The sequence below is a fragment of the Glandiceps talaboti genome, chromosome 2 (genome assembly GCF_964340395.1).
Source record: "Glandiceps talaboti chromosome 2, keGlaTala1.1, whole genome shotgun sequence".
Classification (NCBI taxonomy): domain Eukaryota; kingdom Metazoa; phylum Hemichordata; class Enteropneusta; family Spengelidae; genus Glandiceps; species Glandiceps talaboti.
Window position 1 is genome coordinate 29,202,947 of NC_135550.1, and position 26,229 is coordinate 29,229,175.

At 35.3% G+C, this 26,229-nt stretch overlaps 1 protein-coding gene and 1 pseudogene across 1 annotated transcript; one reads left to right on the forward strand and one right to left on the reverse strand.

Moving 5' to 3' along the window:
- Nucleotides 1–289: 289 nt before the first annotated feature.
- Nucleotides 290–18,923, forward strand: LOC144453759 (methionine synthase-like). The gene is made up of 25 exons (XM_078145101.1): nucleotides 290–435; nucleotides 1,049–1,248; nucleotides 2,210–2,299; nucleotides 3,335–3,497; nucleotides 4,082–4,248; nucleotides 5,337–5,532; nucleotides 6,019–6,228; nucleotides 6,621–6,733; nucleotides 7,067–7,207; nucleotides 7,446–7,631; nucleotides 8,410–8,589; nucleotides 9,132–9,248; nucleotides 9,554–9,694; nucleotides 10,247–10,336; nucleotides 10,547–10,645; nucleotides 11,338–11,508; nucleotides 12,205–12,373; nucleotides 12,817–13,019; nucleotides 13,313–13,411; nucleotides 13,819–13,894; nucleotides 14,645–14,800; nucleotides 15,486–15,880; nucleotides 16,232–16,333; nucleotides 17,176–17,376; nucleotides 17,806–18,923. The coding sequence occupies exons 1-25, from the start codon at nucleotides 390–392 to the stop codon at nucleotides 17,899–17,901; spliced, it is 3,807 nt and encodes a 1,268-aa protein (XP_078001227.1). The 5' UTR covers nucleotides 290–389; the 3' UTR covers nucleotides 17,902–18,923.
- Nucleotides 18,924–22,273: 3,350 nt separating this feature from the next.
- Nucleotides 22,274–25,743, reverse strand: LOC144449731 (uncharacterized; annotated as a pseudogene).
- Nucleotides 25,744–26,229: the final 486 nt, after the last annotated feature.

Genomic DNA, 26,229 nt, shown 5'->3' on the forward strand with positions numbered 1-26,229 from the left:
AGTTGATGGAAAAAAATAACTTCCGCTTGCATGTAAAGTACAAATGGTTGATTTTTGGCACATAACACGCATATTGGAGCAAAACTACTTCTAAAATCTATTTGAATTGCTGAATAATAAGTCCGGTATTTTAAGAAATGCTTAGATATAAAGAATATTAAGAATAATAGAAACGCCATACTGATAATAATATATTACTTTTTAGAGTTAGATAGGGTAGCTAAAACATGCAAATTCAGTGTTTATAACATATAGCACGATTCCCGTAGACTTTCTTCTTGCATCAGCACGGCTGGCGGACGGCTGGGAAAAGGGCTATCACCTACGAACACCCGGTACTGAGTGACTGGTTTAACGGTAAGAGGTGGAAACTTGCACAAGCCTCTATCATGCCTCCAACAAGTACCACAAATATGGCGCCAGTCCACATGTCAGGTATGTACAGATAAGAATCAATGTAATCTAACTTCTTACCAATATATAGACATAATTATCTACGCTACATACATCACTGTTATTATGTAACTTGGCAGGTAGTTACTTTCTCACGTGTATATCGCTCACTTGTGCATACAATGTTCACAACGAAAAATATTCTACCAAAATATTAACAAAATGTGACAGTGTACAATAATCAGGGGGTTAAGGAATTCTAGAATTTTGCGTTTAAAACAATTAATTAATTGGTTTTATAAGCATTACACGTGTCATTCAATAAATTGATCAGAAAACAGCAGACGAAGTTTTATATTTAGAACGTCAAATACAACGACGAAGTCCTCAATGAGCCTCAATCATTCAGAAAATTATGGTTTATTTCTTTGTGTTTTTGTAATAGCGTGACAGTCATGAAATTAAGATTTGAAATTTACAGTCATAACATAACTTTACTACCCCAGTTTACATAAAATACCATTACATAATTAACCATTGTCAGTTTGGTAGTTAACTTTTCAAGTTGTTAGTAATGTTATATACTATTCCTAATTGTATTTCAACTTTCCCAATTAGTTTAACTTCGCTCATGTTTTCTAACCAAATACTATAGAAAAGGGGAAGCAGGTTCTGGACATTTTAAAAGAGAGAATTATGGTAACCGATGGTGGAATGGGTACCATGATTCAAACCCACAAATTAGATGAAGACGGTTACCGTGGGACAGAGTTTCAAAATCATCTCAAATCATTGAAAGGCAATAATGACTTACTAAGCATCACTCAACCAGATATTATCTACAAAATTCACAAGGTAAGTTGAACCCTAAATACAGGTGAATAAATTTTAGCGAGGTCTTTTAAATACATACAAACAAACTTCTCTATAGGCAAGTTGTCTGCATATCTACATTAATATTTTACCATTCAGATGCCATTATAATTTAGGCATCTGTTCTACTCATTTCCTTACCTATAGTCATTCATTACAACAATTTGTGTATTAATTTGATTATTTCAATAGTAGCTCTTCATGTACTTCAGTGAACTTGTGAAGTAATGATTTTGATAAGGCCCAACGTAAGTCATGGAAATTGTGAAGGTAGCCAATGACAATTATACAGAAACAAGTCCTTGTTTTATTACTGCCAGTTTACTGTCTTCCTAGGCATATTATCATCACCAGACTTGACAATAACTTTATTACTCTTCTACAATACAAGTCAGGACATGATAAGCATTGTTTTGATGCATTATATAGGAAATTGTATTTTGTGAAAGTGGTATGTACCTTTTGTGGAGGCAGGAAATAGGAAACAAAGCTATCAAGGCAGTATGAGAACAAAAATGTACATACTACTAGTATCAATATTAACAACCTAAAACTGTTTCTAACAACTTTTTATCTCACTAACTTTTGCACTTGTTAGGCTTACAAAAAAAATGTAGGTGCAATTGGTATATATTGTCCGTACAGTACTGTTGTATATCTATATCCTCTTATATAAACATTCCCTACTCTGATACATGTAGGTAACTTCATAGATCCTATAGTCTATGGTACCTTCAAAGAACTTGAAACAAGCTACATGTATGTCATTTGGTACACAAATTCCAACCATGTCATTTGGTACATAAGTTCCAGTTAGTATGTCATTTGGCACACAAATTCCAGCTATGTCATAACTCATTTGGTAGAGTGCATGTGCCAATGTGGCTGTAGAACTATCATTTTATAAGTTTTATAACTACCATGTTTCTTGTCATGATAACAGGACTATTTAGAAGCTGGTGCAGACATTATAACAACCAATACATTTAGTGGTACAAGCATATCACAGAGTGACTATGGATTAGAACAGTTGGTAAGAGATTTTTGCAGATATTTTTAGAGTGCCCTGGACTTTGTTACATATACTTAGTCCATCTTCTATGTGCATGAATTTATTGTGGTGAAAAATGAAATGAAAACAATTGTAAGGGTACCAATATTTCTCCATAACAAGTAAGAAAAGGTCACAAAATACAATATCAATTTCATGTTGTATGTATGGACATTTGCTCATATGGTTCTGTTGTAGAGAAGTTTGATTTTTTGTAAACAATTTAATTCCAGAATGATATGTTCTTTTTCATGGTCATTTGCTGCATCAAACCATAATATTTTTATGAAATGCTGATAGAACAACTTGAAAAATACTTTTGATAAAACTTAAGAGACATGAACCTTGTGTTCAGACATTTTTTATTTCTCTAATTCACACACACTGTACCAGTATTTTTGATAAGTTTGTACATGGAGGTGTTATACCTCCATGGTTTGTGGAAGCCTGGTAATAGAAGGGTTTCATTGACACTTTCCATAATAGGTGTATTGTAAAATAGCAAAAGGTGATAGAAAAGTTGCTGGACATCTTGAATAACGTGTGAAGTGATCTTTCTAAACCACCAAAGAATATGACAATCAAATGACAGGCAGGCTAACTGGACTCTTTTGAATCAACATCAGGAGTTTATCAAAGGGAAAAACTTCTTGTCAGAAAACAGAATCATATTCTGACACTGACATAAACAAACACAATGGCAACATAGAACTTAGAAGTGAGGTCTAGTATGCCATGTATTAGTGGTCTAAACTTTAGTCACTGTTGAGAAACAATTAATTGAACACATACATGTATTGACCTTGAACTTGACCTGGCCTTGACCTTTGTGCATCCCCCCCTCCCCTCCCCTCCCCTTTAAAGCTTTCTATGCCTTGTACCATAGTTTTGGTGGGGATCCTGATACAGTGACGAGGCAATAAAGGATTTCACCTACTTGCCACCTTTAACAAAAACACTGCATAGTATTTTTTGAAAATACAAATATGTATATATTTCTGTTTTGAATGCATCTAGACATACAGACTAAATAAATGTGCTGCAGAGTTAGCCAGAAAAGCTGCTGATACTGTAACCTTGGAAACTGGCACACAGCGGTATGTCGCTGGAGGACTTGGACCAACTAACAGAACATTATCTATATCACCATCTGTTGAAAAACCAGACTACAGAAATATCAGTAAGTTTTGTTTTGAATTTGGAAGAAGCTCAATGATGCTGTGGAAATGGTTGCTTTTCTCTATTTAGGATGTATATGTGTGTATGTTACAGAATAGCTAGTTACTTTTCTCTGTCTGCATGCTGTCCTAAAATGCTATACAAAATAAGAAAAATCTCCTCATATATGTGAAATATTATAGGGTTTCATGTACAAATTGCTGACAAGTAAAATTATGTGAGTATCGTTACTATCATTCATGAATTTAAGTGTACAAACATAGTTCGCAAATAAACAAACATTTAATACATATCAATTTTTATTAAAATCTTATTCAAAACTTTCGTCTAGCAATGAATGCCCTTTCCAAGTGTCAATCAGTAAAGGGGAGCAATTTTCTGTTCACTCTTTTCTTGTGTTAGTTTCTTTCATGATTCAACATTCAACCTGTTTCCAGACCACAAGTTCTTTTGTTTTCTTTATTCAGCATCTTATGATTCAATATCAATCTGCTTCCCTGACTGCAAGTTTGTTTTCTTTCTTGAGTTTGTATGATTCAATATCAAATCTTGTTTCCTACCACAAGTTTTGTTTTCTTTCTTTAGCTTTTGATGAGTTAGTGGAATCATATACAGAACAAGCCAGAGGATTATTGGATGGAGGTGTAGATATTATTTTAGTGGAAACAATATTTGATACCCTAAATTCTAAGGCTGCCTTGTATGCCGTACAGTTACTGTTTGAAAAAGAGTATGAGCCACTTCCACTCTTTGTAAGTAGACTATATTTATGTAATTCATGTGACCAAAAGTGCATACCAACTACAACTTTTGTAAGAATTGGCAAAATACTTTATCTTAATCTATAGCAAAGTAGTAGTCTCCATCATGTACAAGATTTTGGTTCATCTGTTAAACACAACTTCTTGAAGGAAAATTTTAGGTTGACGCAAAGTTTAATTGTTATTATAAAAGAAGTTAACTTATGTCAATATAATATCAAGGTTTATAGATGTAAGTGATTTCTATCTTTGACTGAACATAGAAATATGATATGTATTGTCAAGTTCAATCATTAGCCAGCAGTGCATGTATTTATAAGTAAACTATTTAGCCTTCAGATAGGACATATCTTTTTACCAGTACATGTTGCATTCTCATCCTTAAATGATAAGATTGTTGTGAATTTCTGTTTGTCTATCTGCCAGTTGACAGTGTTAGTCTTTTTTTTACATTTTTACAGCAATAAGTAATTACAGGTATCATTCTTTTACTGTACTGGTAGTTCATGTATGTTGTCTTTTGGGATACCTCTTAACAAACAATGAGTTGACCACATCATAGATTAATTATAAAGGATATGAGTTGTGGCCTTTAATAGTGTATCACTCATGTTTTTTGTCACACCACCTGTAAATATTATCTAAACAAAATCTTTCTCCTTGACCTTAGTCATGTATGTTATTCTTCATAATAATCTGATATGTATCTCAGAAATTAAAAAGAGGAAAAGAAAAATGTTAAAACACCCAAAATGCAAAAAAAAAAATGTTAAACAAAAACAGAGGTACAGTCATGCAGCTACTCTCCAGATTTGATTTGATTTGATTTGATTTATTTCAACACAAAAAAAAAATCAGTATACAGAAAACAATTACAACAGACAATATATACATGTTGTACATTATTGTGCTGGGATAACACAGAAAAGTTAAGGCTTATTTCCATTGTGGTCCCACATAGAACTCAACTATAGAGATAAATCAAATGCAAACTAGACAAAACAAGTAACAACAACAGGTATCTGATACATTACTCTACATGATAATCTGATCATAGTGTTTGATGTGCATCTCTCCAGATATCCGGTACTATAGTGGACAAAAGTGGAAGGACACTGTCGGGACAAACTGGTGAAGCATTTGTCATTAGTGTATCACATACAAACCCTATGTGTATAGGACTGAACTGTGCTTTAGGAGCAACAGAAATGAGACCATTTATAGAAGCTATTGGCAATGCAACTACTTCTTACGTTATATGCTACCCCAATGCAGGTTGGTTATAGTTTTATCTCATTCGGCAATTTGTGGACACACTATTTCAGGAAATACTGTTTGATGAAAGAAAGTTTCAATTCTTATGGTGTGGTTTTGTGATTATAATGAAGTATTGTACCATTGATTTTGTGTGGTTGGAATATTCATAGAATTGAAAATAGGGAAATGATTTCCAAGTGACATAGCATAAAGTGTGTGACAGTATTTCAAAACATATAACATTGATGTAGTCATTGTGTTTTCTTTGCCAGTGTGACCACAACTGTTATACATTATATTTTAAAGTATAGTTCTAACTTTTCTTTAGTTGCTTTAGAATTTAATACTAGTGATTCTAACACTTGTCAAATTCTTCAGATTTAATATTTTAACTTTTATAACATGTCTAGTGTTAGAAATATGATAAGATTGCCATGACTTTCCTCAGTTTATAAACATTATGTAGATAGGTTTTGTAGAATTACACATGTACAATTCTTGTAGGTCTGCCCAACACATTTGGTGATTATGATGAGACCCCAGAGATGACTGCATCCCACTTGAGGTCGTTTGCCAAGGATGGCTTGGTCAATATTGTAGGAGGTTGCTGTGGAACAACTCCAGCACATATCAAAGCTATAGCTGAGGCAGTCAAACCATATAAACCAAGAACACCACCTAAAGGATATCTATCAGACCACATGCTTCTTTCAGGTAAAGTGTTGTGTATGGCAATAAAATACATCAATTAAAACTGAAACTGAAAACCATGACACAAAAGGGTTGATTCCTGTCATGTTATAAGCAAATCATGAGACACAACCATTTTCTGTACTTCTGGAGGACATATTGAATATTTGATTTGAGTAGTGAGATTCCTGTTTGTTCATAGACATGATAGAGACTTTCATTAGCTAAAAGACTTTATGCTGTTACACAAGTCAGATCATCAGTTAGGGAATATTAGTATTCATACACCAAGATAACCAGATTTTGATTTTGATAGGCTTGTTAGAAATCACATCATGTACAACAACACATTGGATTTTGTAGAATCTTATTACAGGGAACGAGAGAAACTGATCTGAAAAATTCTTAATTCATAGGCTTGGAGCCATCTAAAGTTGGACCACAGTCTCTCTTTGTCAATATTGGAGAGAGATGTAATGTGGCGGGATCAAAAAGATTTGCGAAACTTATCAAAAATGGAAAGTTTGAGGTGAGTTACTTCAATATTTGTATGTACATGGACTTGTATAGAGAAATGGTTCTCACATACGTGATATTATCAGTGAGGTTAGCTGAATCAGTGTATCAAAAACTACATATGCTGTTATGTTAATGATGACAATATTCCCAAGTAATCAGTTAGATACATGATTAGAAATTCTCAATGCTTAAAGTTTCTCACAATATTTAGGAACAGTGTGCATAGTATGAAGTAATTTACTTTTCTGGTTGATGTAGTAATGATGTCATTTACAATGATCTGTTTGTAAATCTGTGATACTTCCAAACAAGAATACTAATATTAATTCTTGTTACTTTCCAGGATGCCTTGTCAGTTGCCAAGTTACAGGTAGAAATGGGAGCTCAAATTCTTGATATAAATATGGATGAAGGAATGTTGGATGGTGAAAAATGTATGACAAAATTTGTCAATCTGATTTCTTCAGAACCAGAGATTTCTAAGGTTAGTGTAGCTCTGTTTTATTTATGATTTGTTTTCTTTTTTTGAGACATCGGGATGTGAAGAAAATGCTCACTACCAGTTGCAAGTTATATGCACCTTTAGATATTATGGGTCACTGTCTCAGGGTGGTGAATATTTGTTTTGAGGAGAGCTTGAAAGTCAGTGTGTAGACATGCTGAAAGGATTAGATCAGTGCAATAACCCCAACATACATTTGTTTTATGTATTCAACAAACAGGTTCCTCTATGTATAGACTCTTCTAAATTCCATGTGATTGAAGCTGGACTCAAGTGTTCACAGGGTAAATGTATTGTCAACAGTATAAGTTTGAAAGAAGGGGAGGAGGATTTCATACAAAAAGCCAAAACAGTGAAACGGCACGGAGCAGCTGTGGTTGTCATGGCATTTGATGAAAGTGGGCAGGTAAGATCACAAACTGTACCTTTCTGAAGTCAGTGAGTTGTATGAATCACTCGTGATTATGTGAGATGTCTTGCATGTTTGTCTTGCACTTTCCATTGGGCATGACATATTGGCACAAGACTGTCTACACAAATTTCTTGAATTTATGATTCTGAGATGATTAAAATTACACAGCTTTTTGTTAAAATGTATTAAATCATAATTGATATGATGCGATCATTAAGATCATATAACATAAAATAGATTTTTACATGTTGAGAGTCTTTTGAGTAGTTTGTATTTCTACTTTTTACTAGAAAGAACGACTTACTAGTATTACACAAATTTGGACCTGAATTATCCTGTCTGATCCATCCAATAATCTATTGGTTAAGTGATGCGCCAACACGCCTATTGATTATATACCACCCAAGACTTATGTCATTAGTATAGTGGCTTTGATCATAGACCGTCCACCAACGTGGAGGGTCTATGCTTTGATAGAAGAAGGCTGTTACATGTGTAGAATTACATTTAGCCGTACATGACCAACCTCACATTTCATCAGATACCGTCCACATTGTTGTAAGTTTAGTTGATGTTGCATGACCAACCTCACAATTCATCAGATACCGTCCACATTGTTGTAAGTTTAGTTGATGTTACATGACCAACCTCATGTCTCATCAGATACCGTCCATATTGTTGTAAGTTTAGTTGATGTTGTGTGACCAACCTTACATCTCATCAAATACCTTCTGAATTCTTAGAACGTTAATTTGATGTTATTGTATTACAGGCAGCAGAAACTGAAAGAAAGGTGGAGATCTGTACAAGATCATATGACATACTGGTCAACAAAGTTGGATTTAATCCAAATGATATCATCTTTGATCCTAATATTTTAACCATAGCTACTGGCATAGAGGAACATAATGAGTATGCCATCAACTTTATCAGAGCTACTGAAATCATTAAGGTAAGATCATATAGTATATAACATGCTTAGTTGTTTTTTGAGTTTTCATTGTTGTCAACTGTAACTATTCAACAGATGTAAACCATTTTGACTTTCTAAAACTGTTTTGCGCAAAACAAAAATATAATTGGACCTATATCAGTCATGGAAATTTTGGGTTTTGAAATTGGTTTTGAAATATTTACATTTAAATGGCAGACAAACCAAGTACAAAAATAAACTGTCAGCTCACTAGAATTATCATATGTACACACACACACACACACACACACACTTACACACACACACACACACACACACACACACACACACACACACACACACACATACACACTCATGTGCACAGAGATACAGAGACAGACAGCATGTGCACAGAGACAGACAGACTAGCATACACACAGACACATACACACGTACATATATAGATAGACAGACATATTCAATCATTCATTCATCCATCCATATAGTTTTAAGAAATTAGATGTCATTCAGATATTGTCATAGTCTATCTTGTTAATTCCTATTTCTGTTTCCTATCATAGCAAACATTACCAGGAGCAAGAATCAGTGGGGGTTTATCTAACCTGTCTTTCTCATTCCGTGGTATGGAGATAGTAAGAGAAGCTATGCACAGCGTGTTCTTGTACCATGCTATCAAGGTAGGAGGAAATGAGCTGTTATCTGCTTGTTATAGTAGACATATAGTACCAGAAACAAAATCATGTAATGTTGAAGTTACCTACAACTTTGATTTACCTGTAATACTATAGAATTGTGAGTGTTGGTAGTACTGACACTATCATTTCCCACTGTCAACAACAAAACTTTGTGATATTGAAAAAGATTTATGTAGACAAGCATATGACATACTAGTAGTAGATGCACTCACAGAAAGATAGTCAGTGTGGCAAATTGTTACATGAATCCAGCCTTTTTTCCCTAATTCAAATTTCACTGTTTACAGTCTGGTATGGACATGGGTATTGTGAATGCTGGTAATCTACCTCTGTATGATGATATTGATCCCAAACTTTTACAACTCTGTGAAGACTTGATATGGAATAGAGATCCAGCAGCTACAGAGAAAGTATTAGAACTGGCTCAGGTAAAATCATGTCAACCAATGTCTTTTTGTCATCAAAAATTTCAAAATTCTTTTGTCACATGTTGCCAAATATATTGCTTTTATTTTCATTTCATGACTGATACTGTAAATTGTAATATGAAAATCATAAGCTTTTAAGTTGTCCATAAAATAAAAAAATCTATATTGCCAAATGATGAAGCTGTTGAAAAATCATTCATTCAGATGTTATTATGTCTGTTAACAGCTTACTGTTGATTCCTGATATTTAAAAGAATTTTTGCAATTTCTGTAATTATAGGAGTGTTACCTGTACCAGAGTAAAGATTTGATAAACAGTATCACTATTGTGTGTACCAATTCCTGAATATATGGTGATCTTTGTATAAAAATAATGTAGGCTAGGTATGAGATTGTTGACAGAAAAGTTCAGATGTAGTTAACTCTCTAATGATACCGTCTGGTCATCACATATCACATATCAAATACAACATATAGCTATCATGAAGAACTGTCGTGTGCTATTCAAAGGAATGTTTTTGTGATATATTGTGGTTATCTTTCATTTTACAGTCACTGAAGTCAGACTCAAAGAAAGCTGTTGATGTTGATGCATGGAGAAGTGAAGATGTAGAGACTCGTTTAGAACATTCACTAGTCAAGGTACTTTGCCAATATAACTTTTTTGAAAAAACAAAGTTCATAACTTAAATTCCACATTTTATAGTATAAAGTGTAATTTTGAATAAGTCATTCAATTTTATTCTACATTCTCTCTTGAGATGGTTTTAAATAAGATGTAACTGATTGCATTTTGGAAGAACATTGCCATTCCATTCGTACTCAAAGATTGTCTTTGTTTCAACTTTAAAGGGTATTGACAAGTTTGTCGTTGAAGACACTGAAGAAGCAAGACAGGACCAAGTCAGATATCCAAGACCACTGAATGTGATAGAGGGACCTTTAATGAAGGTATTCTATTGCCCTTTGACCCAAGTATTCAAGAACTGTCAAGAGATAGAGTGGGAGACTCGTTGTTGTGTACACTCCTTTTAATAGTAGCAAGTGATGAAAGGATTGTGTACAACAACATATCCTTCAGTCTATGTCAGGAGTATGTAAAGCTTATAGCAATGTTCTTTGGTTCACAACCAAGATACTGTTGTTAATGTCTATGTTTCAGCAACTGTTGCCTACTTCAGGACAAACTGAGGATGATTACTGTTCACCACTAGATGGCGGTGTGGTGAATAAATGGTACCATATGTAACTGGGTCGAAATCCCCCTTTGTCCACTGGGGAGGATAAATCCACTTTCATCCCTGTTCATCACTCCATTTGTCCTGAGGAAGACTGCAATCACATTGCCGAAATGTAGACATGAACAAATGTACCTTGGTTGTGTATCAAAGAACTTTGCTTTATTATTGAAGTTCCAACCTTATGAATCTGTTTACTGAGGTATGTAAAGCTTTTTTGGTGTTGAAAACGTATATCTTGGAATCTTGTCCAGGACAGATCAAGTTGAAAATATCATAAGAAAGGACTGATGTTTTAGAGGAGAATGAGATATTAATAACCTTACTGCAACAACTGTTACATTAACATCAACATGATTGACTGGGTCTTAAGAATTACAATTTTGTCATGCGTTATTGCCGTAGGGTATGAGCATAGTTGGAGACTTGTTTGGTGCTGGTAAAATGTTCTTGCCTCAAGTCATCAAGTCAGCTCGTGTTATGAAGAAAGCTGTGGGTCATCTGATTCCATTCATGGAGAAAGAGAAGGAAGAGCAGCTGGCCAAGATGCTGGAGACTGATCCCAATGCTTCAGTGGTAAGTAACATAGATGTACTACGGTAGTAATGTGAATTGAGATGACATCATCAATTGAATTTGTACATGTAATGACTTGTACAGCCAGAGTAGTGTATAGGCTGTATTTTTGGAAATGTTTTCATTTGAATATTTAAGCAATAAACCACCCCTGGGGATGGTATACCAAGAGGTTTTGACCAGTGAACGAAATATATGCACGAGCAATAGTGAGTGCATATATTGAGTTCACTGGTCAAAACCGAGTGGTATACCATTCCCAGGGGGTGGTTTATCGCTATTATATTATACCAGTATATTGAAAATATCGGAAACAAGATAAGACGCAACATTTTCTGGTTTCATTTGCGCCCCCATCCCTGCACGGACTACAACGTTCTACACAAACAGTGAACATCAAAATTTGGAGGCGTGCCAACTGTGCATTATCGCTCATTTTAGACGCGCTAGTTCGATGTCTAGACCAATCAGATCTCACGATTTTCGCCCTCAATATACTGGTATAATATAATAAAGTGTATGCAATGTAGGAGAAAGCAAAAGTGAACATATCAAACCTTTGATGTATGTTTGTCCATCACAGACTGTCAGTAGTGATTTCATTTCATATAGCCAAGATATATGGATATATAAATGGCCATAGTGACATACATGTACTTAAACATTATCTATTGTTCCTGCTTCATTATGTTACAGGATCACTATGTTGGTACAGTAGTGATTGCCACAGTCAAGGGTGATGTCCATGACATTGGAAAGAACATTGTTGGCGTTGTACTGGGGTGCAATAACTTTAGAGTTATTGATTTAGGCGTCATGACACCATGTGAGAAAATCCTCAGAACAGCAATTGAAGCAAAAGCAGGTAGATATAGTGTGCTTTGTGTGTGTGTGTGTGTGTGTGTGTGTGTGTGTGTGTGTGTGTGTGTGTGTGTGTGTGTGCGTGTGCGTGTGCGTGCGTGCGTGCATGTGCGCAAACATGCATGCATGCAAGGGTACATACAGCGTGTCTGTGTATGTATGTGTACATATCCATGCTTCTGTGAGTCTGTTGGTTTATGTCTTTCATTCTGTCATTAAAGCTATTGGAGAAATTTTATCAGTCACAGATTTTTTCAAAAAGTGTAATGATATACAAGACTTTTTGTCTCCACTGTGTGGACAGAACTAGAATTACTTTGGCTTCAACGTTTATTTAAAGATCAAGCATCTGAACAGAAAGATAGTAAATATTACATTACCATATCATCTTAGGTATGTAGTTTTTGTGATGTCAGTGATTGATTAAAACCATTCCTATGCCAACAGATATCATTGGATTGTCTGGTTTGATTACACCATCTTTGGATGAAATGATTCATGTTGCTAAGGAGATGGAGAGACAGGGTTTCAAAGTACCCCTACTGATTGGAGGTGCCACCACATCAAAGACTCACACAGCTGTGAAAATATCACCCAGATATACATCACCAGTCATACATGTATTGGATGCCTCAAGGAGTGTTGTTGTGGTAATTATACCGTCAATGTGTTCAAGATTAAAGATGTCTGACTGCAAATATATTCAATCACTATGGCAACAGAGAATGTATATTTCAATATTTGTTCAGACTGCTTTATGAGGAAGATATGTATGAATTCCAATGACTCACAAATACTCCTGTTATACATATAATCAACATAGAAGTACTGTTACCATGACTTTATCTTTTACCAAGTGCTGATGGTCTGTTTATACTGTACTAGCTTGACCATTTTCTACTTAATCAATTTCTATTCATGGCTATAACATGTTTATTTACAGTGTTCAACACTGTTGAATGATGACCTGCGTGAAGAATATTTGGAAGAAATAGTTGAAGATTATGAAGATGTGAGAGAAGACCATTACGATTCACTGAAGGTATGTGTACAGTTGTACTTGTTGTGAAAGATGAAGTGATGTTTCTATTAAGAGTGGTAATAGTCATTTCTACAATAGCTATATGGTTTAACAAATTGTAAAGTGAGATTACTTCACAAGGTTAAGTTTTACAAGTCGTTCAACCCCCTCAAGCTAACTAAGAGGAAAATGATACCAGTTTGTGACTATCTAATGCTTGACTATCTCAAGTGAAGATATTATATGGGACAGGTACATGCCCAGAATAAATATCCATTGAACAGATATACATTTTTTTAAACTTGAGGATAATTTCAAACATTTTTATGAATATTTTAGTAAGAATTTAAGCCATCACAAAATAACTGTCAAATCATGTAATTTTATCAATATAAGGTTGAAATTGAAATATTTCCTTTACTTTTCAGGATAGGAAATATCTTTCCATTGAGAAAGCCAGAAATAAGAAATTAGAAATTGATTGGATTGGGGCACCTAAACCAAGTAAGTCATATTTATTATTGTTTGTGTATAGTTTCACATCACATGACAGTTATGCAGATGAAGTTGTGCTATAAATATACTCCCCCCAACAACTTGAAAACATTCAGTAAGGCCTGATAGAGATCTGCAGTCTGTGTTTGAAGATTGTGCTGATTTATTATATGTAAACCAATGACTGGAATTCTTTACCACTGGTGTGCATCTAATCCGGACATTTTCAAGAACAAACTGAAGACACACATCTTACTTTGTGTCGAAACAAGTAAATTATTTGGTGTGAATTGACCCTTTTACAGTGAATTTCACAATATTGTTCAGCTTTTCTGTTTGATACAGCCATGCAGAAAGCAATAAGAAACTTCATATGCCACACTTCAATAGCAAGATCACATTTTTAGCTACATTTAGTCTAAACAATTTAAATGTATTTCAACTCTGTGTAGATATTTGGGCGCTATATTTTTCTTAGTATCAAACACCCCATGAAGGGTGCGATGTTCATTTGATGTCTGTATGGTGTCATGTGTAGTTCATTTCATTTTGACAAAATGTAGCAAGATATTGTACACATTCAATCTTAACATGTTCAGTTTCTTTTTGGTTGCTGTGTGGTTGTATCAAACAGAAAAGCTGCACGGTATTGAGAAATTCGCTGTATAGTATCGGTACCATTGAACAGAACTATGGTTGATGAGTCTGATGTGATGGAAATTCTTACAACCCTCCTATCTCTTGTTGATTTGTATACAGAACCACCCACATTCCTAGGTACAAAGGTGTTTGAAGACTATGATTTGTCAAGACTAACTTCTTACATCGATTGGAAACCATTCTTTGATGTCTGGCAACTAAGGGGAAAATATCCTAACAGAGGTTATCCCAAGATATTCAATGACAAGGCTGTTGGTAAGTTAGTGAAAATATCCTAACAGAGGTTATCCAAGATATTCAATGACAAGACTGTTAGTAAGTTAGTGAAAATATCAAAACAGGTTATCCCAAGTTATTCAATGACAAGACTGTTGGTAAGTTAGTGAAAATATCCTAACAGAGGTTATCCCAACATATTCAATGACAAGACTGTTGGTAAGTTAGTGAAAATATCCTAGCAGAGGTTATCCCAACATATTCAATGACAAGACTGTTGGTAAGTTAGTGAAAATATCCTAACAGAGGTTATCCCAACATATTCAATGACAAGAATGTTGGTAGGTTAGTGAAAATATCAAAACAGGTTATCCCAAGATATTCAATGATAAGAATGTTGGTAAGTTAGTTTTTTTTCAAATCAAGTGTTAGATAAATGTTGTTGAAGGAATGCAGTATACTTGATCTGTTGTTAACCACATTGAAGACAATATTATTTTAGTACGAATTGGAATTACTAAATCGTGTATTTTTAGATCCATGTGCAGATAGAGCTTGTGTAAGGTCTGTCTTGACTTTGAAATGGACAGGAAATGCTGACATGAAATGTCCACTAACAAAGTAGTGTTGGGCTTAATAGTACTCAGAATCCAAATTTTAGAGGATGTACACTGGAGTAGCTAAACAACCAAATACCTTACACTTTTGAAATTTCAATTCACAGGAGAGGAAGCAAAGAGAGTATTTAATGATGCCCAAGACATGCTGAAAAAATTCATAGACAATAAACTGTTGAAAGCTACTGGTGTGTGTGCATTCTGGCCAGCCTGTAGTGTAGGGGATGATATACATGTGTACAAAGAAGATTTAATGCCAAGGAGTGGAGAACCTGCTGCTGTGTTCTATGGACTCAGACAACAAGCTGAGAAAGAGTCAGATGAACCTTATGTTTGTCTGTCAGACTTTGTTGCACCAAAGCAATCAGATATTGCAGACTATATTGGAGCATTTGCTGTGTCAGCAGGATTTGGTGTGTCAGAACTCTGTCAACAGTATGAAGAGGAGTTTGATGATTACAACAGTATCATGGTGAAAGCATTAGCAGATAGGTTGGCTGAGGTAGGTTTCATTTGGTCAACTCTTTCAGAAAAGTAGAAGTGGAGTCAGTTTGATGGATCACAAATTTTTGGAGAACACTGGATGTAAATGATCAAAAAATAAGTTTGACCATGGTCTATGGATTTGTATGCATTCGACTGAACTTGATTCTATGATGTCTACAACATATTAATGTTTACAGCTTGGTTTTTCTTTTCACCTTAACCAAATGTCCATGTTAATCTTGCACATACTATGAGTACTAATCTATATATTGTAGTCAATGGGGCATCAAGATGGAACAACAAAACAGCTAAGTTGGATAGTACAAAGTGTGACATTAATTGAGTTCATACATTTACTTGTTGACAGGCTTTTGCAGAAGAGATGCATGAGAGAGTCAGGAAAGAATTCTGGGGATATGATACAGAAGAATCCCTAGATGCCCATGATCTACACAAGATTAGATATGATGTAAGTCAAATCATAAGTTGTCTATTGCTTGATTTTATGCAGTTGTATAACACCTTGTTTTCATGAAACCTTCAGTGATTGGCTTAGACCATGTCATGTGGTATGGACCAGCGACCCATAGTGACCCCAGTTTGCATACAAAGGGCAATATTTGTTTTCTACTTTCTGTAGGGCAGTCTTAGAGTAGCACAAGGGACCTATTACTTGTGATTTACTTTGACTTTAGAGATAATATGTGCCTTGAATGTGATATGTTATAATACTCTTATTTCCTGACGTTATTCGGGCACTAGTAGACGTCATATTACACCTCATGCTGGTATGTAGCAACTGTTTCCCCCCAGATTTCAGCCTTGGGATATAGATGCTGCATAACAGCCCTCAAGGCGATAAATGTCTACTCGTGCCCGAATAAGGCCAGGCAATAAGTGTGTGATATCTTCAAGTGTTAAGAGTAGCTGTAGAGAATAAATAAGATGTCACAGTATTCATTGACATGGGTATTGAATGAATAGATGTAGATAGTAAACAGCACACCTCTGAAAGGTTTATTAGATACACATGCTTCAGTAAATGCATCATGGAGCTTTGTAGGAATAATGTGAAGTAATGCTTGTGTACCATATTAATATCTTTAATGGTAAAATTGATTTGCCAGAAGTCAAACAAAAGTTTACTATGACCATCTATGACAGTTTGATGATATAGGAATTCTGGATTGTTAGGAATGTAGAAAAAAATAGTCATTGTCAGCAGCGTATACATTCATCTATTTGAAGTACAAGCAAAGATAGAATTCAAGGCATTTAATTAAGTCATTCTGAAAATTCCATCATTTTTAGGGAATACGACCAGCACCAGGTTATCCTAGTCAACCAGACCATCTGGAGAAACTTACCATGTGGAAACTCATGGATGCAGACGTAACAGGAATCAAATTGACAGAATCCTTAGCCATGGAACCAGCAGCTTCAGTGTCTGGTCTTTTCTTTGCCAACCCCAGCTCCTACTACTTTGCTGTCGGAAAAGTAGGCAAAGATCAGGTAAATGTTTGTGTTCTGTTGCTATGGATAGGGAGAAGGAATAGCTGTAAGCCTTTGACTTGTCAGTATTCCATGATTACCCTTGTAATCGAATATTGATACAATTGGACTTCTCTATGTAATGCTACAGTAGTACATGTAGTACTATGTGATATACACAGTGAGATCTGTCAATTCAGGACACCCTCAGGACAGTATGAAGTGTCTATTAAATGTTTACCCATTATTGTATCATAAAAGTATGTCTACAGTCAACATTTCATGGATATCTGCTATATTGTCCTTTTTTTTCAACCTATTATTTTCAATAGACAGCATTTTTGACTTTGTATTTTGTCTGCAAAGAAAAGATGTCTTATGTTACTCTGTGTCTGCTAAGACAGATTTCAAAATTTGTAATTTAATATCACTTTGTTTGATTTTCGTCAGGTTACAAACTATGCTAGTAGGAAGGAAGTTGATGTTGCAGAGATAGAGAAGTGGTTAGGTCCAGTATTGGCATATGATCCTGATGATGAAGAATGAACAGAATGCTGCTTAGTACCCATCATATGTTTGTCAGCAGGGCTTACCATTTACAGATATGAAAGGATTTTAATATCAATTTCACAATGTGAAATGTATACAATGCAAATTCAGTCATTTTTTTATCTCATAATTGTTAAACTTGTAAATATTAAAAATAATAATAACTTGACATCTTGATGTGTGTATCTCCCAAAAAGTGAGTAGTTGTAGATGAACTCTACAGTTGTAGAATGGTTTAGTTTTTCTTGTAACACTTGTACTAATCTAGTCCTTGCAGTTTTCTAGCTTTCACATGAGTATTTGAACAAAGCTTCAGAAATCAAGTATTTTTATTTATTGTTGACTAAAGTCTTTATGTTGAAAACACACCTGTGTTACTAGATGGTGTATTCTGTGGATGTAAATCAATACTTTAGTTTAAATGTGCCAGTAAATGAAGCTTATCAGGGTGCTCTGAAATTTTAATAGTTTCATTTCCAAGTACATTGTATCAGTTAGAGTACGTGTATTAGACTCAAAACTTCAAACTTTTCTCACGCTCTTACATACCTTAGCAAATTGGGGAAAACACTTCATGGGTAGTTAGTAAACCTTTGTACTGTCTGTACTGGACATAGGATTGTCACTTTATTGATATACACATGTGTAGAAATGGTTCCAATTTGATGTGACATTTATGACCACTCTCTTGCCTGAAAAATGACTAGTGTTGTGATATAGTCCCATGTAAGCAATTGTCATTAAGTTTAATTGGACCTTTGTTATCTAGCTGAATTATGGTTAAGTGTGGAGGTTATTAGGGAAAGTTTAATGTGCAAAGGCACAATGTACATAATATGTATGAACAGTTCAATATTTATCTAGAAAATGAAAATATTACAGAATATTAGAATTGAAAAAATCATTTGATTGGTTGGACAACAAACAATATACTATTCTCGTGTTTATGGCACAGATTATTGCAGTCAAGGTAATCAGGTTGTGCCATGTAGAATGGTAATAATGGACTTGTCCTGTAAAGGGGATGGGGGAGGGGACAAGGGTGGGGCATTATGGCACAGATTATTGCAGTCAAGGTAATCAAGTTATGCCATGTAGAATGGTAATAATGGACTTGTCCTGTAAAGGGGGTGGGTGAGTGGACAAGGGTGGGGCATTATGGCACAGATTATTGCAGTCAAGGTAATCAAGTTATGCCATGTAGAATGGTAATAATGGACTTGTCCTGTAAAGGGGATGGGTGAGTGGACAAGGGTGGGGCATTATGGCACAGATTTTTGCAGTCAAGGTAATGAAGTTGTACCATGTAGAATGGTAATAGCAGACTTGTCCTGTAATGGGGATGGGGTGCTTTTGAGAACAAATTACCAGATATTTGGTCTATGTAAGGAGGACTTGCACAAATTGATGACCTATGGCAGAGTTGAACATCAGTTATACATAGGGTCCATTTCTGATAAGAAGGGTACATGTAAGGGTAGCTAACACAGAGAGCATTCCAGGAATTTTTTGTATTTTAAACATGAAGTGCACAATATTGACATTACTGAGCCAAATGCTTGTTCCAGTATAGGCTGTGAAAACATCTTTAGTGTACTTGACAGCAGGTAAGTGTAATACCCAGTGTATTTATACAGGTTTGTGTCCTCTAGTGGTGGTGTTTTGGATGAAAACATTAGTGTAATAAAATAACAGTTTGTTCTGACTTCTAAAAATACATTATGTGAACGATGAATATTGTTCATATTTTTATTTATTTCATAAACATCTTATGGTTGAAGTGATTAAAGTGTTCTTGTCACAATAAAATGCTGACCATTTGGTTGAAAATAATTGGTTTTGCCTGTTTTTAGTCCCTGGAACTTTATATTATTTGAGAGAGCACAATTTTATTTGAACTATTTATTTGTTAATTTCTGTTAAGGAGGATGTACTTTTCCAAAAGGTGTATCTTTATTTGGATTTTTTTTATATCAGACATATCAGTCACAGTAGTTATCATATTGTGACATTCTGTGTATTATAACTTTCTGGTGCAATACAAAACTTTCACTCACTTTAATCTTTTTATATTTTGTTTAGCACTTTAATAATGTAGTGATTAAGTTCTTGTGATATTCTGTGTATTGAAAGTCAAACAATAGTGTGTTAGTAATACTGATAACTTTACAAAGTCAAACAATAGTGTGTTAGTAATGCCGATAACATTACAAAATTTCAGTAAAATTTAAATTTCATATTGCCAAGTACATTTGTCATCAGTACATGGCATAAGAGGTTTTGTCAGATGTGTAGTATTATTTCAGGTTCCTGTAAGAAAGGTTCCAATGCATAACATGATGTACATATCTGCTCCAGTGGAATGTCACATCAGGAAATAAAGACATTGTTGTTAACTTTGTGTTTTATAGAGTGATTTATTTCACTTTCATTATGAGAAAAACTGAGTTAAAACTAGACCTCATTCATTGTTCATTTTCTAGTTCCTTGCAATATCGGCAGCCATGTCTTAGAGTTGGCAGCCATGTCTTAGAGTTGGCAGCCATGTCTTTGAGTTGGCAGCCATGTCTTTGAGTTGGCAGCCATGTCTTAGAGTTGGCAGCCATGTCTTTGAGTTGGCAGCCATGTCTTAGAGTTGGCAGCCATGTCTTTGAGTTGGCAGCCATGTCTTTGAGTTGGAAGCCATGTCTTAGAGTTGGCAGCCATGTCTTTGAGTTGGCAGCCATGTCTTAGAGTTGGCAGCCATGTCTTTGAGTTGGAAGCCTTGTCTTTGAGTTGGCAGCCATGTCTTTGAGTTGGAAGCCGTGTCTTTGAGTTGGCAGCCGTGTCTTTGAGTTGGCAGCCGTGTCTTTGAGTTGGCAGCCGTGTCTTTGAGTTGGCAGCCATGTCTTAGAGTTGGAAGCCTTGTCTTTGAGTTGGCAGCCGTGTCTTTGAGTTGGCAGCCGTGTCTTTGAGTTGGCAGCCGTGTCTTTGAGTTGGCAGCCATGTCTTTGAGTTGGCAGCCGTGTCTTTGAGTTGGCAGCCGTGTCTTTGAGTTGGCAGCCGTGTCTTTGAGTTGGCAGCCATGTCTTAGAGTTGGAAGCCTTGTCTTTGAGTTGGCAGCCGTGTCTTTGAGTTGGCAGCCGTGTCTTTGAGTTGGCAGCCATGTCTTTGAGTTGGCAGCCGTGTCTTTGAGTTGGCAGCCGTGTCTTTGAGTTGGCCTAAGAAGTTTATTTGATATCTTTTGTTTTCCAAGTGCAGTCATGAAATCATATATCTGTTGTGGCTTCAGAAACATCTTATTCTTTTCTTGTTGGTCAGGCAGCAAATTGTTCAAAAGGAATGTAAAATATAAATGCTACAAAACACTTTATTACAAAAATACATTAAAAGTTTGAATCTTTCAAATTTAGGTTGTGATGGTGTTCAATGTCCAAATTTTCAAATCCTAACATGTGAAGAGGTAGTTAAACTACTATACTGATAGAAAGTAAATTCACTCAATATGGGCTGTGATTAATATTGAAGTCTTGAGGCCAAAATTTAGCATTTTACATACTCCTGTAATGTGTGTAGGTGTAGGCATACTCATTCATTATGACCAGTCTTTGTAGTAGATCACATAAAAATAAATGTTAAAATTTTAATATGTCCAATTCTATTCAATAGTCAGCTGAGAAGTGTAATATCAGCCCTGAAGTGAAGTGACAATGTGAAACCAGCTCAATATTCTACACTATAAAATATAACAAATAGGTCAAACACCTCACTTTACAGTTATCATAAAACAGAACCAGGCACTGTCAAGGCAACCATCATATTTCTGTTGAAGAGCGCCCCCAATGTCAATCAGATAAGGTCAAGAATTTTGTAGTTATATTCCATTCACAATACTAGACACCAACACCTGACTTTCAATTATAAATGCAGGAAAAATGCCTGCAGACACATAGATCTACCCAAGACCCCCTATACTAGCAAAACAATAAATGACTTGCCGTTTGAATCCAATCCACCAAACAGTATCAGATATGATTGAATTAAAAAAAATACTGGCTGTCTGATGATAGTTGCCACACAATAAATGCTGCCCTCTATTGGGGACTGTGATGATCAGAAGTAGACAACATTGAAGGCTGACTTGTTAATTATGTCATGGACATAGTAACCATTTAGTTCAATTACTTACCATTTGAATCCAATCAAGCCTTCAATCACACATACATTTTTATAGGGACTGTGGGTCATCCCAAAACAGTCTGTACTGGGGTGACCACAGTCCCTTGAGGAAACAGATATATGATGTCCTCGCGATCAGTCAACATGTGTATAATAAGAATATATAACTTGCAGCACAGAATGATCTCTGCATTGAACATTAACAGGGACTTTATTGAAACGCATTATCAAGGAAAAATGAGAAATTAACATTTTCACCCTGGTTACATTAACACAATTTTACTTTTTTCAAAAAAATGTTTGTACATTTGTTATCAATTTAAAATCTGACTTTAAGTTTAAAACTATATTTTTCCATTATGTAAATAATTATGGAATATCAAAATATCATAAGCCAAATTACTGGTATAATTCATAATACTGTAGTATCAAGTACCAGTTATAGCAATCTTCAGTTGATCTGTTTTCTTGTCTGCATATACAGTTAATATACATGTGATAACCTTGATGATTCAAATTATTGCACACAACAAATAAACATATCTATCTGCCTATAAGTATACAAATGTAGAACGAGTTGTGACTATTGAAGTTAACATTCAGCTATATATGTTACATGACATAAATTTGAGAAAATATATTTCATTATTTACAAAAGATAAGGCCCCCCCCCCCAAAAAAAAAAAGAAAAAGAAAGAAAAAAAAAAGAAGTTGTTTCTGGTCAGTGCACGCATCACTTAATTATCCCACATCAGTCTCTTTTTTTTGTGGTTGTCCAGCCCATGCAGTCTGCAGATCTGTGGGGAAACACAAAAAATAACACTCCCTACTTCAGTGAAGACAACTGCAGAGCCAATCATGAACAAGCATAGCAAAAGATATCTGCCCTACATACACACTTGCTCTGAAGTACCAAATAAAAAGAACAGTAACTGCCATAGTAGACTGAGTGACAGGTTTGTTGAGAATTGAAAAAAAAAATCACATCATTACACCATTTTAGAGACAAAGTGTCCTGACCAGAAACAATTCCTTTTTTGGGGTCAATACATGTTTTCTCTCTTCTGCTGAAACTAACTTGTTGGTTTCATTCCTGTTTATGAGACTCTGACTTGGGTGCTATATAAATTTTACAATGCTAATACATAGCTGTGTTGCTCACGAATAGTTTCCAATTCACAATAACATGAAAGATCAAAGGTCATCTGAGGTGAGGCAACAAAGGAAAAAATGAAACAAATATGTGAAATCGCTACTCCAAACTCTTCAAAATAACATGACTTTTAAAAGAACTGATAAACTACCACCACCAAAAGTCAAAAGAACAGAGACTTTCTGTATTTTACAATGAAATCATCACAAATAAAATGATATTATGATCAGCATTGTAAGAAGAAGTGTTACATTTTAATCCTGAAGATAGCTGGTACAGAAAATATTACAATGTTGGTGATATTGTCACATCAGAAATTAAATATCATGTTTCAGGTAACCGACTTCATCTAGCTTTACATGATTACCATGGTGATATCTAAGCTGTGTGGTCAATTGATTACCATGGTGATATCTAAGCTGTGTGGTCAATTGATTACCATGGTGATATCTAAGCTGTGTGGTCAATTGATTACCATGGTGATATCTAAGTTGTGTGGTCAATTGATTGGATTCATTGTGATGACCAGAAAGACATACATATATGTAAACAACATGATTGAATTCTTAAAAATGAGAGATGCAGAAACCAAATTTTGTTGTACAATACAAAATTCCATTAATATTCAAGAGGTAATTTGGTTGAAAATGGAATTTTGCTATATTTCATGTTTGTTTCACTAAATGAAACATCAGATATCATACAATGTATCTGTCTACATCCAGAATGTAACCATTTCAAATATCACATTAGCCTTGCAGTAACATTGCTGATAATCATGAAGGAGAACTTATATTATTTCAACTTTTATCATCCTATTAAAGAAAACTAAATTTTTTAAATAAGATAGTATTCCCTTTGAGGCTTTCTCATACCTCCATCACAGGCATTAAAAAGGGACCTCTTTATGTCAACCCTTTATTGTCACCTATGGAAGTTGCCCCTGGGATGATGATACCACTATTAAATGTGAGCTACATTTTGTATTTACAATTCTCAGAAAGATGTATGAATCAAGGCTTTCATTTTTAATGAATTTGAATGATGGAATAAATTGATAAATTAGTTTATTGTAGCCATTAAACATATAGGCATGATAAACATTCCCAAAGCATAAGTCTGACTAACTTCTGTTCCACTCGCTTCACATGCATTACACTACATAGGTGCGCGTGAGAATTAGTCAACCCTCTAGCTTGGCATGAGGTAAAATGTCATTGCAGGTACTGAGAATTCACAAACTATTATCTTTTAACCCAAAATTTTCCTGATTTCATGTCACAGTGGCATGAAGGAAATGCACTTTAATATGATTTATGGCCATTGGTAAATAGCAATTATAGTGCCAGAAAAAAATACAAATAAAATTAAAATAGTAGATCCAACTTTTCCTTTTGAAGGATAATATTTGACAATTATAGGCTCTATTATTTAGGATGACTTTGATAATTTATGTACTGCTAATGGAAACCACTGCAAACAAATTGATATCACCCGAGTATTTTTGCTTCTGAATCGATACATATATTGGATCGGATATATATTTTATGTAAGAACAATTCAATGTTCAGAATGTTTGTCTGTCGTAGTTTTCAGTTAGTCACTCATCCCAGGGTCATCACTGATACTGCTCATACTGCTTTCACTACCACTGCTGCTGCTGTCATAGAAATCATCGTCGTCGTCATAATAATCATCATCATCATCTTCCTCCATCGGTTCACCTCTCTCACGGGCATCTCTTTTCCACTGAAGCAAGTTATCCCGTATCAGCTGCATGAGATGAGTGGCATCTTTGTAGACCTCGTCCGGGAGGGTGTCGAGATCGCCGATAGCATTGTCAAAGGCACCATATGCAACTTCGAACGCTTCCGTGTGCTTCTCCTCGATTTCATATATGAACATGGAGAAACAAAGGGCAACGCCAAGACGGACTGGGTTTGTTGTTGGTAGCTTGAAGTTCGCCAAGTCTGTTGCCTTTTCGTACGCGGATCTACTGGTGGTCTTGTGGCTTTCCTTAGTGTCACGAGGTGACCACTCCGCCATATAACGATTATAATCTCCCTGCATTTTATGGTAGAAGACTTTGGACTCCTCGTTGGCTTTTGGGATCAATCTATCTAGCAAACGGAAAATATCGTTACAAATGTCTGTCAACTCTTTTATAATTTGTTCTTTGTAGGTTCGAATCATTTCAAGTTTTTCTTGATCGCCCCTCTTTTCTTCTTTCTCTTCAATACTGCTGATAATTTTCCAAGAAGCGCGACGTGCGCCGACGACGTTTTTGTAAGCTATGGCTAACAGACTTCGTTCTTCTACTTCCATATCGACATTCTCCATATTCGCTACTCGTTTCATCAGATCAACCATTTGATCGTACCTCTCATCAATGTCTGCCTCTTTTGCCATAGCGACAAAATCTTCCTTAGTTTCTGGTGGTTGGTCGGGCAATGCTGTCGCCGCTGCCGCCATAATTACAGCTGTAAAAGTGTGTTTCGAGCGAATTAATCTAGCGCGTCCTCAGCAGCTATTTATCTGAGCTACTTCCTGGTGTATTTCCACGAACACAATATTCTCGGGTTACCCATACTCTCGCCGTTGAGGGGGCTCTGCCTACGAGACGACCGTCTGGGGGAAACGAGATTCCAACCACCCGCGCAGGAAGTAGCCTTTGGAGCAGTGCATCACGGGGAGTACTTCACGCCCAATACGCTGAACGATTTGGGTACCTCCCGGTGGGTGGGTGGGTGGGTGGTGGGGGAGGGGTACCTTTGCTACAGATTATCACTTCTTATTTATTTATTTATTTATTTATTTATTTATTTGAGATATCTACAGGATTACCCCATTTACAGACACTCTGAAATTGGAAAAGACTAAATAAAAATGCATACAATATTTACAAAACTAGTAAAAATAGAAATAAAATAAAATAAAATAAAACAAGATAAAATTACTGAAATTTCAAGCGACTGATATATGATTATTTACAACAAACAGGTCTCGTTAGCCAA

Coding starts and splice junctions, on each gene's coding strand:
- LOC144453759 (XM_078145101.1), top strand. CDS start 390: ATGCCTCCAACAAGTACCACAAATATGGCGCCAGTCCACATGTCAG. Junction 12,374..12,816: donor AGCAATTGAAGCAAAAGCAG/GTAGATATAGTG, acceptor CTATGCCAACAG/ATATCATTGGATTGTCTGGT. Junction 13,020..13,312: donor CCTCAAGGAGTGTTGTTGTG/GTAATTATACCG, acceptor GTTTATTTACAG/TGTTCAACACTGTTGAATGA.